Source organism: Bactrocera tryoni, chromosome 4 (assembly GCF_016617805.1).
Source record: "Bactrocera tryoni isolate S06 chromosome 4, CSIRO_BtryS06_freeze2, whole genome shotgun sequence".
In the NCBI taxonomy this organism is placed as follows: domain Eukaryota; kingdom Metazoa; phylum Arthropoda; class Insecta; order Diptera; family Tephritidae; genus Bactrocera; species Bactrocera tryoni.
The window spans coordinates 20,631,287-20,647,843 of NC_052502.1; the positions used below are offsets into that span (position 1 = coordinate 20,631,287).

The window sequence follows — 16,557 nt, forward strand, 5'->3', positions numbered from 1 at the left end:
AACCGTTATGTGAACAAAACTATAATACTCTCCTTAGCAACTTTGTTGCGAGAGTATAAAAATATATAAATTTATATAAATACACACACATGTTAAGTACATATGCACCTACATATGTATGTATGTACTTGGATATAACTTATGCATTTAAATTTGGTTGAGATTTCCGCGCGAATAACGGCAATAAGAGGAAATTTTGCAAAAACCGTATTTCATGTTTGCCTATTTTATGGTCCTTTCTTGTTTACGTCGTAAATTACACACAATATGAAAACAAAGGCGTGTTGCAGACTTTGGTGTGCCAATATAACGGAATCTTCCACCAAAACACCTTTCAACATTTAAAGCAAATATTCATTTGTAAACATTAAGTAAGGCAACAATTAAAATACATTAAATTACTGCAAACATTTACATTTGCATATGTATACATGTATGTCCTTTTGTACATACATATATGGATGATTCTAACAAAGTAAATTACGCGTTAAAATACTTGTATATAAGATTACTGATTTTTAAAAAGACGGTTTAGATACAAGGAGGCAAGGGCCACATTTTAGAAAGAGTCCACATTATGATCAGAAATAGATGGACCTTTATTATACCCTGAACAGGGTATATTAAATTTGCCACGAGGTTTGTAACACCCAGAAGGAAATGTCAGAGACCCTACAAAATATACATATATAGAATTCACCAGAGTAGCGATCTAAGTGGATTTAACCATATCCGTCTGTATATACGCGAACTAGTCCCTCAGTTTATGAGAAATCACACTGAAATTTTGCATACATCCTTTTCTCATCGAGAAGCTGCTTATTTGTTGGAACGACCGTTATCGGGACACTGTAGCATGTAGCTGACATACAAAGTGAACTATCGGAACCGAGTGCTTGTATGGAACACTTTTTTATTTGTGAAGATATTTTAACGGAATTTTGTGTGGATTATTGCTTAAGATAATCGTGCAATCTCCGTAAAAATAGATCAGATCGGGTCACTTTATCATATAACTGTCATACGAACTAAACAATCGAATTTAATTTCGTTATGTGTGAAGGTTATTCTAGCCTCAATACAACCGAAGTTAACATTTTTTCTTGTTTTTGTTAATATATATTTTTAACGAAGTCAATAACCCGTGACCAATGACCTTTTTGTTTATATTTTGGCGAAGTCGCCAATCCTAGTTCAATGGCCATTGGTGAGGTCAATTATGCCTTTGTTTACCTTTAGCGAAGACAACAACCAATTAACGTGATCAATGTTCCTTAAGGTTGTTGAGGTTAGTTTTAATCCAAAAGTGGCAATTTTTGAGACTGGAAACTAGAAAACTGGACATGCCCAGATACTTTAGAGGATTATAATATGTTTGAAAGTAAGACTAAGAAGTACTATTATTGTGATTTTCAGCAAGAAGTAGGTGTATGAAAGTTTTAAGGGGTCACATGGCGTTCCACGGGTAAAAAACAGCTTTTTTTCAACAATTTTTTTCTCATGCAAAAAATAAATTATTTTATTAAAATTTCAGCCGATGCGATGCCATTTCCGGTGACGCCTCGGAAAAAAGATGCGCCCGCGTTGGCAGGCTAACTCCTTACATAATCATTTAAAGTTAAAAAATACGTGTTTTAATTAAAACCTTAACTTAGACCTTGGACGAGGGAAAAAAATTGAATTTTTGGCAGACAATTTTACAAAAAAATAAAAATTTCAGTGAAAATTTGGCAAAATTTTTTTTCAAATATTTTTAATCGAAAAACATTCTTCGCCCAAGTCTTTAAGACATCTCAAAGACCTGTGTAAAATTTCATGAAGATCGGCTTAAAGACGAAACGCGTTTAAAGATGGCGCACATAGCTTAGCTAGCCTGGAGCAAACAAGTCCCCAGAGCTGTTTCTCCGAAACTATTTCTCGGATCAACACAAAATTTAGGACCATATTCTAGAGGTGTTGTAGAATTTAATAAGACAATAAAAAGCATTCGATTTTTTGAAACCCGTAAACCCATGTAACCCCTTAAACACGTTTTCTCGAAACTTTTATATAAACAATATATAGTATAATAATATTTTCGGTGATAAATTTAACCTTTTTTACAAAAGCCTATAAAATTTTTTTCTCAACACTCCACTCCATCTTTAAAAAACCCATAAAAGCAGAATTGCAATAACATATATCTGACCACCACTGTACTTGTATGCATATTTTTACTTCAACACCTGTATATATGATCAGCTGTGGGCAATATTTCATTCATTTAACAGCCTAATAATAAATAGTAATGATACGAAAAAGAAATACCAGAATATCCGCTCATTTGAAGTTCTATTACAACTGTTTTGGTTGCGTATACGCACTTGTGCACACGCAGCCAAGCATACTTTCATGTTTATTTGTAAATAAACACAGACATACTTTGCTACATACACACGCATGTAGCAGTAATAGTAGCAACGAGCACTTAACAGCATAAACGACACCCGCTGCTTCGCAAATGGCCGATGAATGCCAATTAGTAGCAACAGCAAACCAAGCAAACACAATGCTTGCGCAGCATGCTATAAGTGCATGTAAGTACGTTATAAGTATGCTGTGCGGCGACGATCGCAGCCGATCCCTCCTTGGTTAATTTATTTATACGATAAACAAACATGCGATTTTCATGGACTTCGTTGAATATGTCCGAGTGTGATATGCTTGGGAGCGCTTGCAATGTTTTCTTAATTTTTTCAAACTTTTTTTCAGATATTTTGTTTACAGCATTTTTTTATTTTTTCCAAAGCCAATGGCAATCGTGAGCACTTGTGTGCAAGAAATTCGCAAAGTGTTAAAGGAGAGCGAAAATAGAAAAAAATTGCCGATGATTGCCGAGAAAGTGTGCAAATTAGCGCGAGATCGGCACTTTTCGCTGGAAAATCTGGTAAGATTTCAGTAGCAATTCAGAAAGCGGCGCGTGCAATACTTATTTTATAGAAAACGGATTGTGGACTTATTATAAAATTTTAAACACAAAATTTTTTTTCAGTTTCCAATTTAATTTTTTTTAAGAAAATCCAAAAAAAAAAATTATTTATTTTTACAAAACAAAAAAAAAATGTCTGAGTATATAAAACTCGAAGTGAAAAATGAGAAAAATAACAGTAATTCCGTAAAACCACAAAATAATAATGCAAAACACGATATACTTTTCGAAAAACGTGACAATTTCAAAAATGAACATGTGCGTTTCAAGAATAACATACACACAGTTATAGTGCCAACACATCACTCGCATAGCCGAACTCTACCCAAAACTCTGCCAAAAAATGGTGTTAAACATTACAATGAAAATCTCGCCAAAAGTGATCCCAAACATATTTCAAAAATCCTAACCGTTAACGACACAAATAATGATTTCATCATACAAATTAAAAACGACACAAAACCAAGAAGAAAGTCAGATACAAAACCAACAGCACACACACATTCAACGCTTTCGAAGGCTGAATCGAAGACGTCACTGCGAAGCGATCACCGAGTTTTAATTAAAACCGATTCGAAATCGACGTTACGCAGCGGTGAATCCAAAAATGATTTGAAATCACTTTCGGGCACTTTGCCACGCCACGCATCGAACAGTACACTAAAAAGTAACAGTTTAGGTAAACCGTTGCACAAGTCAGACTCCAAGGCGACACTGAAGAGTGAGGCGATCTCAATCACAGATGTTTCAAGCGGCAGCAGCACGCATGCGAAGAAAAGTCTGGAATCGATGACCGACGAGGAGATCATCGAAGAGAATTTGAAGGAGTTACTCGAAAACAAAAATCGAGTAAGTTTTCAATAAACTTAGATTATTATTAATAAGATTTCGAAGTGTTATGCTTTGGTCAATGGGATTTGACGTTCTGAGATCGAAACGTGTGCCTAATATCAGATTAGACCAAATTTGTTTTAGCTCGAAGTAGTTTAGGGTACAATAAGATACTTATAGATCAGCTCTTCCAGCATTTTAAAATATGGCCTCTGTCAACAGTGACGTGAGAGCCACGTCGCAAGTGCGACGACTGTTTGTTTGATGGTAGGAGATATTTCATCTTGCCCTCGTTCACCACCAGACCCCTTTGTCATTTAGTCTATGAAAAAGTCAGATAAATATATACATATGTACGAATACTTATAAACATTTAACTTGGGAAGGTACTCTCCATGCTGTTCCCTATCAAACTGAATATAAGATTACTAGAAAAATAGTTAAAGAAAAGACTAGAATAATATGATAACAACTAAGATCATGGCACATATGCGGAATTAGTGATGATCTCAAAGACGTTCCATTTCTTCGACAGAGCTTAACAAACATAAGCATATATACTTATAATTCCAAAGTTTTCATAGATATTCCTCAAGATATATAGAAATTACGCAAAATTTTACCGTCACTTATAGGTTTAAAGTTTTAATTAAAGTTAGGTTAGTTTGGTAGGCTACTAAACAACGCATAGATCAGTTTCGGTGTCATTAGGTGTGCCATTTCGTAGTTCATCAAAGGTAGTCATCCTTTATAATGACAGCGTTTAACGGAAATGTGAATAAGTGGCCTTACTACTGACATCTCTTCCAGTGTCCTTATTAAGGAGACCCCAAAATACTTGAAGTTTTGCCTTGTCAATGCGGGATGCCACATTGTTTCCCTGGTGCAGTCATCTCAATCAACTCCATTCTGCCCTGTGACCACTAAGTACTATCCCAATCATGTTTCTACAGTCTCTTCTACATATGAAGATTATAAACTTTTTGTATTTCTGTGCTATCGTTTTGAACATGACTTTTGTGGTTTTGAACCCTAGTAGTTGATTCCATCGGAATTTAGCTCCCCTTGGCGTACTCCTGTTCAGATCGTCTTCAGATGACAGCCGAACACCATTCTTGGCAATCTCGTCCACTATCGCTATATCATTGTCATCGATGCCTTTGTGACCTGGCACCCAGTGGAAGTGAAGTCCTTATGACAACCTACACTGTTGCAATGTTTCCCAAGAAACTTCTGGACAAAATGCGAAACGATATTATTACCTTACCTGCTTGGCTATATACATATATAGTATATGTATAGATGTTAGCTTTGCAGTTGTCTGCTGATGCATTAGAGGCTAGCTCCTTTAGCAAAAACCTCTGTTTGAAATATGCTGGAACATCAGCTAAATTAATTGAGAATAACTACAAGAGATTCACTTTTTGGAAATATGTATACATTTCTGGCTTCAGACAAACCATTATTTGAAGCGCTATTATTATTTTTCATAGCTCGTTGAAATTAGGGAATTACTGCCTAGTCCATTGCCGTTGCCAGGTGTAATACCGGAACCATTCCTTACACATAGTAGACCCAACTGCTCAAGTAACAGTAAAGCGTGTATGCACGAATTCGTCTCGGCTCTACAGGATGCTGCCCACAGAGAGGAGTGCTACCCTTCCTGTTATGGAGTCTTGTCGTGGACGAAGTGCTCTTGTTGTTAACTAATGAAATCTGCTGTCAAGGATATGCGGACGACATTGTTATCTTAGCTAGAGGGAAATTTGTACAAAGGGCACTAGGCCTAACCAAGAGATGGTGCAGAGGGCTTGGACTGAACATCAACCCTTCGAAAAGGACCATTGTTCCATTTACGAAACGCAGGTCTGACCTCAGGAACCTAACCCTTGATAGCAGAGAGATAGATATGACTAATATGGTCAAATATCTTGGTCTCACGCTGGATTGCAATCAGCGGTGGAGACAGCATGTTGATCTGACCATGGTCAAAGCTACAAAAGTACTTACGGTGTAAAATCAGCTAGCTGGTAAATCCTGAGGCTGGGGCCATGATCGTGCGACCGATTATCACATATGGAGCGGTGGCTTGGGCATCGAAAGCATCACCGACTTGGGTAGGACTTGGCTCCAAATGACAGAGATTTCGCTTTCGAGCTACTGCTCAGGAATAGAACAATCAAGTGAACGGCTCGAAAAGACCAGAAAGAATTGAAGCAGAGATCACAGGACTACGCACCAAACTCTCCACACCTATGGGTTGTTTCCGAGCATATTCCAATCAGAGGTCTTTGCTACAAGACTATTCGTAGATATATCCAAAGCAACTATCGCAATGAAAGTGTAGTTATAAGTACTAAGCGATAGTCAAGTGACACTCAAAGCGATCTCTGCGTACGAGATCAAATCGCAATTGGTGCAGGAGTGTATAGAACGACTGAATTGTTTAACAGATCGTAGCCTTATCCAGGTGCCAAGTGACAAAGCTATAGCCGGGAATGAACTGGTTGATGACCTGCCCGAACCTTTCATTGCGGTTGGTTCCCATACTTTAAAGAAGCTGCTCCCCAAGCATGAAGCAGTGGGTTGGGAGAAGTATTGACAACAATTCCTAGGCATGCGCCGGGCCAAGTTGGTAATGGATGGTTACAACCTTAAAAGGTTAAAATATGTAATCAACCATCCAATGGATAAACTTAGGCTACTTGTCGCCTTCTGCACTGGCCATTGTAAACTCAAAAAGCACCTACTTGTACATATACATACACAGCTATTTTCGATAGCAGCCACGCAGATTCCACAATTTATAGATCAAAGGTGCTAATTATGAAAATCAGCGCTCATCCGGTATAAAAATGTGCGGATGCATGATTATAAAAGTTTTACACATATATGTATACACATACATATATATCTATTTAAACACATGTAATTGAAAATATTATTTTTTCCAATTATTAAAACACTGCGCTAAAATTAATATTCCAAGCACTACCTTAGCTCATCCGGTACATGGCATACTAGATATACTGAATACTATATATATATGAAAACAACTACATATTATATCTAAAACCTATTTATATACACATATACATGTTAGATATGTATGGAAGTGCATAGTAAAGGGTGATCCATTTCGAGGTTCCCTACTTTTTTTAAAGAAAAAACAAAGAAACTTCAAATTTAATGAGAGGTGTTTATTATCATTCGAAAAAATATTCGTTGGCATTTTTTTTTTTAATTATCTATTTCTAATGTTCTCCCCGGCTACGTCTTAGATGGTACATCCGTATAGTCCAATATTCAATTACTACTTCGATCATTTCGGCTAGTAACTGGCGAATGATATACGTGATTTTTTTCTTGAAGTCGTGAATCGAAGCGGAGTTGTTCGCACTGATTTTTGACTTTACATATCGCCACAGAAAAGATTGTAACGGTGTGATATCACACGATCATGGTGGACAATCCACCGGCTCAAAACGTGAAATTATCTGTTCACCGTAGTGTTCTCTAAATAAATCCATTGATTGATGCGATATGTGAGAAGTGGCGTCGTCTTATTGAAAACAAATGTGACCGAGATCACGAGCTTCAATTTCAGGTATCAAATAGTCGGTTATCATGGCGCGATAACGGTCACCATTGACGATTGCGTTCTCATCGGCATCAGTTTTGAAGAAATATGGACCGATGAGTCCACTGGCCCACAAATCACACCAAACCGCCCTCTTTTCTGGATGAAATGGCAACTTTTGAATCTCTTCAGGTTACTCTTCGTCGGAAGTGGTGAAAAGTGTTTTGTTTACATACCCATTGAGCCAGAAATGGGCCTCACCGCTGAACAAAGTTTGGTTCGAAAACGTCGGATCTTCTTGGAACCTTTCAAAAGTCCCTTAAGTGAAGCGTTTTTCCTTTGGGAAGTTCGAGCGGCTTCATTTCTTGCACAAGCTGTACTTTGTGCGCTTTCATTTTACTATCTCGACGTGTGGCTACAAATGGCGCCGAATCGACTCTTCACAGTCTTCGTATACACTTTCAGCTACGGCTGCTATATTCGTTTACGGCGTACTGAACGTGGTCGAATATTATCCAACAATGGATACTAGGTCTCAACGTAGGTTAAGGTGTTGCAAATAGCACGCTCAATAGGCCGATTATATTGACCATAAGTTAAGGCTATTGAAAAAATTACCTCTACATGGATCACCCGTTACATACCTATGCCTGCTAGACTTTGCCCAGATACTGTATCAATCATTTCATACAGTAAATAAATAGCACTCACATGTCTGGAGGATTTCAAAATGATGGACCAGTCAAAATTGCTGAGATTGAGTTATGCCGGCTGTCAGATATTGAAAACACAATTGATTTGTTTGCGGTGATGTTTTTTCCAGCAACAACATGCATGCACATACACATCTGTTGTCGGCAGTTGGACCATGCGTATAAAATTTTGTTTTCTTAAGACATAAATCTCGAATGAGCGCATCAACAACGGTATATTATTAGGAATTCGATTTAACGAATAAATCATTGTTTTATGATAATGAAAGCGAAGCGGTGAACCATGAAAATCGACAGACGTACATCTTTATATACATATGTATGTATGTACCCTTACTGCATTGAAGCGAAACAGCTTTCGAGGCTTTCAGCATTTCACCGTTATATAGAATGTACTTTGCCCATGTGCAGATAATTAAATTAGTGCGATTTCCAAAATTCTGCGTAAAAACGCCGCGGAACGATTTAAGTATCATTTCATATATGTGTAGTACAAACATATATGTGTAGATATGTATGTGTATTTTCATATTTCAATTCAATTTATACATACAATGATGCAATTTTGTTGATGTGTTTTTGACATTGTTGCTGGAGACGATTTAAATATGACCTTCTTCATCAATCAAAAAAGTGCTCGATATTATTTACGTTTCCTTGCGGCTTTCATGAGTAAATCGATTTTTAATTACTTTCTGTCTATTTATGCATACATATATACATGAAAATATGTACATATATATACGTGAACATGCATATAGTACATATTATAGGCTTCGCGATTCCTTGAACTATCACATTGAATAATTTGGTAGGAAAATTTCGCAATAAAATACAAAATTCGCACAGGCCGCTCGAAAAATTCGATGGAAATTTTCATATTGACTTTTATATATGGGCAGACTCATTATACTCGTGGCATTGAATTTTTACTACCTATTCAATTAAATAACACTACTCAACGAGTCTCAAGAAAAAATTACCGACTGTTGTGCTAAGCGGTCGTTCGTGTATTTGAGGTGTTCTGAATACGAATTTGAGTTCCAAAATTCTCTATTACGTACAGCTATTTTTGACATTTTAGTAAATGGTGGTGATTTGATCTCTATCCCTTCATTATAATACACAAATTCCAACTTATTAGGATATCTTTACCATCATTTTCGGTTTTAGCAAAACAAAATTAGCAAGAAACAGCCTTAACAGTCCACAAGTTTCCACAAGATGAATGCTCTCCAAAAATTGAAAACTTTTATCAATTACACTGGTCTAAAGCGGAATTGTTGACATTGATATTAGAACAATTTGGGAATAAAAGGTTAATCCAAATATAGGTACTTTTTTCCACAGCCTTTTTTTGACAGATCATGCGTGAGTCGTATCACGCTCTCATGTTATTTTTGTTCAGTATTGTTTAGCATTTCATCATGGAAAGACTAACGCCTGAACAACGTTTACAAATCACAACACCTTCGCCCATCTTGAGGCCCAGCATTCATTACTGGATAATATTCAACCAAATACACCACGACCAGCACTCAGTAAAGAAAATATAGCCACCTTAGCTTAGCTTGAAGCTCGTGATCTCGGCGACTTTCGGCTTCAAAAAGACGGCGCCACTTCCCACATCGCATCAATCAATGGATTTATTGAGAGAACACTTCAGTAAGCAGATAATTTCACGCTTTGGACCGGTTGATTGGACACCATGATGGTGTGATATCACACCGTTAGATTTTTGCCTATGGAGATATGTAAAGTATAAAGTCTATGCGGACAATCCTGCTTCGATTCATTCCTTGGAGCAAAACATCACTCATGTCAATCGCCAGTTACCAGTCGAAATGCTCGAAGGAGTCATCGAAAATTGGACTCAACGAATGGACCATCTGAGACGTAGCTGCGGCCAACATTTGAAAGAGATAATCTTGAAAGAAGAAGTGACAAAGTATGTTCTTTCGAGTGATAATAAATATTCCTCATTAAATTTGAAGTTTCGGTGACTTTTTTTTAAAGTGGGGAATCTCGAATCACGCGATTGCTTTGAAACTTTGGGAGAATTCGAGGCATAACATAGTATTTAAAAAAGACCAATTTTTCATAGCCCCACGTAGCCCCATAAGTAACATTATTTGACTAGTTCTATGGGAAAAATATCAGAAAACGTAGTACATAAATAACGATCAACAGTCCTAGTTTATTGAATATTTTTGAAGTTAGTATTTTTTTTGTTAAGTGGCAACATCAGTATAACCTATTTTTATATGATATCACTTCCATAAATATTAGCCATTTTATACTTATATTACTTGTGAATATTGGTGGACTATTAACTACTGAAATATAATAAAGATGGCAGCTATATTCCAACTTGTGCTTTAAAACGCTTAAAGTATTGTACATATGTATACTCTAAATAACTACATATATACACATGCAACACTAAATCTATGGTATATATACATATGTATATATAAGGATATATAAGGAACATCTGTGCTACCATACAAGCTTCACGAGACCAATTATTAATTTCTTAGTCATCCAGCCTAAGTAATTTTTGAAATTTTGTTTATAAATTTCAATTTTTTTATTTATCAATTAAAGTAAAAGTTATAAATTATTGCAAGGAATGTAAAACGAATGAAACACTGAGTGTATGGAGCATAGATATGCATGTAATACCTAAATGAATCATTCCTTGTACACGGAAGCCACGCGCATTAGTAAGAAGAACCAGGGCCTATCCATAACCTTTCTATCACCAAGCACACATTTTCAAACACTAAACAAACTAAATAATTTGTATAGCGTATCGTGATCTTATAAAAATGTTGTACTCCTACTCGTTCCACTCGCTGAGATACGTGTGCAATTGGTGTGGGTGGTTAGTCACCTTTTTGTAGGTTTTCGCCGATTTTAAAATTATACTTTATATTTGTTTATGCACATACAGCAACGAAAAAATCAATGACCGCATGTGGCAAAGGCAACAACTAAAATTAATTGCAATTTAATGGGTTTTCATTTCGCCTGTGGTTTCTTTCACTTCCTGGTCTCAAATTCAGTGTACATTGTGAAGAATGGATATACTTATAATAATAAACACGTCTATAATGTACTTATCTGAAAATATTAAATAATGAAGAGTGTCGAATCGAAGCGACAACTGGTATTAGGCACATAGACTGCGATAAACAAAAATACAGATGGAATATGAAGCGGTTATGTCACTTTAGCGAGGTATACTCTATTGGATTAAATTCAACTGAATGCTTTTGTTGTTTTTTCATCACACAAGTTTTTTGACAAGTATGTAGGGTTCAAATTTAGTGAGTAGAGAGGCCAAGAAACCAAAAAAATGCAACCAAACTTTTAACAAAAATGGCAACTTCTACAAGAGTAAAGTTGGTTCGGCGCCAATCATAGATATATTTTCCATATGGCGTCTTGAAACCACTAAATTTACGATTTTATCTGTAAGTCACTCAGAAAGTTATGTATTTCTAATACTTTCCTTCTAAAAAATATTTCAGTTTCTAACATAAAGAGAAAAAAGACAATTTTTTTGAACTTAAGAATATTACAGAATACTTCAATAATCTTTCTTTTAAATTTCAGGAAGAGCGAAAAGCAAACGGACGTCTCATAGCAGCCATCGTTGCCTTTCTGGTTATATTTGTGGGACTCTATAATATGTGGCTAAAGAAAGCCAATGGCCTGGCGGGCATTCTGGTGCCGGTGATAATTATGGTGTCCTATGGCGGTTGGGTGGTATTGCTCGCCAAACGCGATAAGCAGCGTCAAGTATTGTATGTAAGTAAGTACTAATATAATTTTATTGAGTAAGGATAGGATAAATTCATATGTTTGTCTGTAGGCAGGTCGTCATTGTAGGGTTCCGCGTAAAAAATCCACATTTTTTTTATTTTTATTTTCAAAAGGATTAAGAAAGATGTAGAGATCGCTTATATCTAAAGCAACAATTTTGAGTACATAAAGTATTTTTTTTATTAAAACAAGAAAAAACGTTAACTTAGGCTGCACCGATGCTAATATACCCTTCACAGGTGCATTTCTTTTAGTAACTATGTGTTAAGTTCGTATGGAAGCTATATGCAATAGTAATCCGATCTGAACAATTTTTTCGGAGATTATATTATTATCGTAGAAAATAACCTTTGCCAACTTTTGTGAAGATACATTGTAAAATGTGAAAGTTTTCCATACAAGAACTTGATTCCGATCGTTTAGTTTGTATCGCAGCTATATGTTATAGTGATCCGATATTGGCAGTTCCGGCAAATGAGCAGCTTCTTGAAGAGAAAATGACGCTTGCAAAATTTCAAAACGATATCTTAAAAACTGATGGACTAGTTCATATATATACAGACCAGACGGACAGACAGACGTGCTGATCATTTATATATGTATGTATATAATTTATAGGGTGTTACAAACTTCGTGGTAAACTTTATATACCTTGTTCAGGGTATAAATATGTCTTGAATATGTTTATAACGAATGTAATATGAAATATAAAACAGAAAAATTACTACTAGATCAGGATCGATAGTTTTTGAAAGCAGCGCTGTATGAAACCCGTTGGAAATGGAAGTTAAAATAACAAAAATTAAAAGAAAAATAGGTTTCGAGATATGATCAACCTCGTCCGAGACAATTTCCGTCTCTCAAGAAACACTTGTTCAACATGTTCATAGTTTTGCGACATGGAACAGGAAACTCCAGAACACCTGATTCTAGACTGCCCAGCAATTCGTAGAAGCAGGCTCAAAACCTTAGGATTCATCTACGTAGACAGGGATCACATCACTTCCTTCAAGCTCCTGAAACTATTCAGAATGCTGAACCTCTGTGGCCATACATATGTGATATAGGAGAGGGCACAATAGTCCATAGGTCGTTGTGCAAAACCTCAATTATTTTCTAACTATCTTCTATCTAAGGAAAAATAGTTTAAGGGTGGGAAGAGGAAGGTGTAAAAAGGATTTATTTAGATTTTCAGCAAAATTAGGAGTCCTATGAAAAAAATTGCATAGTAAAGTTTTAAGTAATTAAAAGATCTGTATGTACACCTTTTTCACATAACCTCAAAATATAGATGAAAAATTCGGAAAACCAAGTTTTTGGTTTTTATTTTTATCTCTTTGCAAAAAAATGTTTCTTTCACGAAATTTGGGGTAAACTAAACTTTTGTTTGTATTCAAAACATTTCTGAATAAGCATTAAGCAGTTTTTTGAGGAGAAAATGAGATCAATATTTCAAAAACGGACAGATGGACGGTTATGGCAAAATCGACTCAGCCGTCACGCTGATCTCTTATATGTCTATACATACATATGTATGAAGTTTATTAGGTATCCAACGTTTCTTTCTAGAAAGTACAAACTTCGTGACAAATTTAATATACTGTTTAGGCTACAGTAACTGTATACATGTAGACATGCTTGTGTCCGAAGGATGTTAAGTTTTAATTTTTCCCAATTTGATTTAAAAAATCAATGAATTTAAATTTTATTTTTTCTAAAATTCTAATGTAACTAATGTAACGAAATTCAGGGAATTTATGACCGAGCAAATACTTTCGCTTTGTTTACTGAAAGATTTTTCTCACGCTCTGTTCAACGAAAATGAATGAATTTTCAATGAAACCCATAAAATCGGCGCCAATATTTATTATTGAATAGCCTCTAAGTAATTTAAATTTATAATAATTTTTAAATTTTATTTCAATAACAAAATAATAATATTTATCGCATGCCATTTTAGGACAAACACGTGGAAGAAGTAATGGAACGCAACAAAATCGAATTGGCCGAAAAGGCGAGATTGCTGCGAAAGAAAAAGGCGGAGGAGGCAAAACGCAAGGAAAGAGAGAAAGCTGCCAAGCTAAATCGTTTAGGTCATCGTCCCAGTTTCCGAGAGAAACTATTCGGTACGCGTCCGCCGGCCTTGCAGCCCTCGGCTAATCTGCTGACAATCGCCGTCACTGCAGCGGCGCCATCACAAATTGTTGTAGAGTCGCCGAAGAAAAAGCGGCTGGAGCGCATGGATGCATTGGTGTTGCCGCACCCGCCGATGCGCACGGGTTCAGCGCCGTAGTGTACGCAAAACATAACAGTACTAAAGTTGCAGCACACATAAGCGCAAGTGCGAACACATACAGACAACACAAGACGCTTGTAAATCGAAAAGAAGAAAGAAACTTTACACAAACAGGAAACGTGCGAAACGTTTATACGACCGGAAATGAGGGTATTTAAAGCATTTTCGGTATGTTTCAGAAATAGTGTGTTTACGTTTCGTCGTGCCGTCATAGTGTAGTATATATGTATGTATCCTTTTCATAAATTACTTCATAATTATCGCTTTTTATTTTGATAAACACAAGAACTTTGTATATAAATAAAAACGAAACTAAACATATAAATCTCTAAACACGCGCGTGCTCTCTTCTGCGTAAACAGCTCAATTACTTTGAATTTTATCGTAATCCGTCCTTTTTATGACTTTTCTCATGGCTGTCTTTCGCTTACAACTACACACACACACGTTTGTGTATTTTCTAGTCACTACACTCTTATGCTACTTTTCTACACACGCATGTAGTATATAAAAATACATTTTACTTTTATTTTAGTTGTAATGATAATTAGTAATTCTATTTAAGACTATAATGTTAACGTGCTTTACATATATTAAAAAAAAGGAAATCTTTAAATAAAATTACGATTTTTTACACAAACTGTGTTTTTTTAGTTTTTCTCCTTTTAATTTTTCAAAAGATGAATGTTTTAGAGCATTGGGAGGGATAACAACTAGAGCTACTTTTTTCAATAGCCTTTTTTTGACAGATCACGCGTGAGTCATGTCAAGCTGTTTTGTTAGTTTTGTTCAGTATTGTTTGCCATTTCATCTTGAAAAGACACGAAGGCCGTAAAGAGTCGATTCGGCACCATACGCAATCTACGTCGAGTTCTTAAATTGAAAGCGTACAAAATACGGCTTGTGCAAGAACGAAGGCCGATCGACCTTCCCAAGCGACATAACTTTGCTCTATAGGACGTTGAAAAGTTCCAAGAAGATCCGACGTTTTTTTCGAGCAATACTTTGTTTTGCGATTAGGCCTATTTCTGAGTCGGTATGTAAACAAACAAAATTGTCGCGTCTGAGACGAAGAACCTTGATTTGGTGTGAATGGTGGGCCGGTAGAATCATCGGTCAATATTTCTTCAAAATTATGCCGGTGAGAACGTTGCCATCAATGGCGACTGATATCGCGCCATGATAACCGACTATTTGATGTCTGAAAGTAAAGTTCGTGATTTAGGCGACATTTGGTTTCACCAAGACGGCGCCACTTCCCACACAACGCATCAATCAATGTATTTATTGGGAGAACACTTCGGTGAGCATATAATTTCATATCTTGGGTCAGTCGCTTGGCCACCAAGATCGTGTCATGTCACACCGTTAGACTTTTTCCTGTGGGGATATGTAAAGTCTAAAGCCTATGCGGACAATACTGCTTCGATTCATGCCTTGGAGCAAAACATCACGCGTGGCATTCGCCAGTTACCAGTCGAAATGCTCAAACGGGTCATAGAAAGTTGGACTCAACGGATGGACCATCTGAAATGTAGCCATGGCCAACAATTAAAAGAGATAAACTTCAAAAAAGAAATTCCAAAGAATGTTCTTTAAAAAAAGTAGGGAACCTCATAATAAATCACCCTTTATTTGTAAGGAATAACATCAAGATGAACACTACAAATAGCAGGAGATAATCTGCTAATCATGATATGAAAAACCACATCCTAACTCCACAGAGAACCTGGGTTCCATATCGAATACGATAAATATAAAAAAAATTGAAATATCCTTCGCTTCTCGGAAGGTCAAAGCGACGTTTTTAGTTTTTTAAATAGCTGTAATTGAACAAAAAAAAACATTAGTTCAAGACCTTTTAAATTATATCTCGAAGACCTGTAGAAATTTTCTTTAAGATCGGTTGAGTAGTTTCGAGAGATATATTGAAAACCGATTTTGAAAATACAGTTTCGAGATTCGAGCGCTCACCTTTTGAAGGCTGTATCTACAAAACTGTTACCGGGATCAACTTGAAAATTTGGAACCATATTTCAAGGATGTTATAGAATTAAAAATTACATAACATATTAAAAATATTTTTTTTGAAGCTGTGAAATCCCTTAAAACCCCACAATGAAGAAATATCGTTATATTCGAGATCGTACCCCGTGGGGTCTATATAACACAAATACCATCTGATTTTTATCCACCAAATGAGTATCGAGTCAAGAGTATTCTGAAAAGTTATTTGTGGAAAAATTTCCGTCGCTACAACAACAATGATAAAATCATACCTGAAAAACATTTGCCGAGAATTGTCAAAATTGTTCAAAAATAGAAGTCTCTAAAAAAC

General features: G+C 36.0%; 1 protein-coding gene across 2 annotated transcripts; it reads left to right on the forward strand.

The window, feature by feature from the left end:
* Window positions 1-3,099: 3,099 nt before the first annotated feature.
* Window positions 3,100-14,710, forward strand: LOC120775228. Of its 2 annotated transcripts, none has more exons than XM_040105300.1 (3): window positions 3,100-3,817; window positions 11,714-11,908; window positions 13,884-14,710. In XM_040105300.1, exons 1-3 carry the CDS (start codon window positions 3,101-3,103, stop codon window positions 14,214-14,216), a joined length of 1,245 nt encoding a protein of 414 aa, XP_039961234.1. In that variant the 5' UTR covers window position 3,100; the 3' UTR covers window positions 14,217-14,710. The 2 variants fall into 2 exon arrangements, with proteins under 2 accessions (XP_039961234.1, XP_039961235.1); XM_040105301.1 differs by having other exon boundaries at window positions 11,714-11,912; window positions 13,884-14,142.
* The last annotated feature ends 1,847 nt before the right edge of the window (window positions 14,711-16,557 follow it).

Bases quoted from the DNA above. Each gene is read 5' to 3' on its own strand.
- LOC120775228 (XM_040105300.1), top strand. From the start codon at position 3,101: ATGTCTGAGTATATAAAACTCGAAGTGAAAAATGAGAAAAATAACAGT. The intron at 3,818-11,713 runs GTAAGTTTTCAA...TTTAAATTTCAG, and splicing joins TACTCGAAAACAAAAATCGA to GAAGAGCGAAAAGCAAACGG. The intron at 11,909-13,883 runs GTAAGTAAGTAC...ATGCCATTTTAG, and splicing joins AGCAGCGTCAAGTATTGTAT to GACAAACACGTGGAAGAAGT.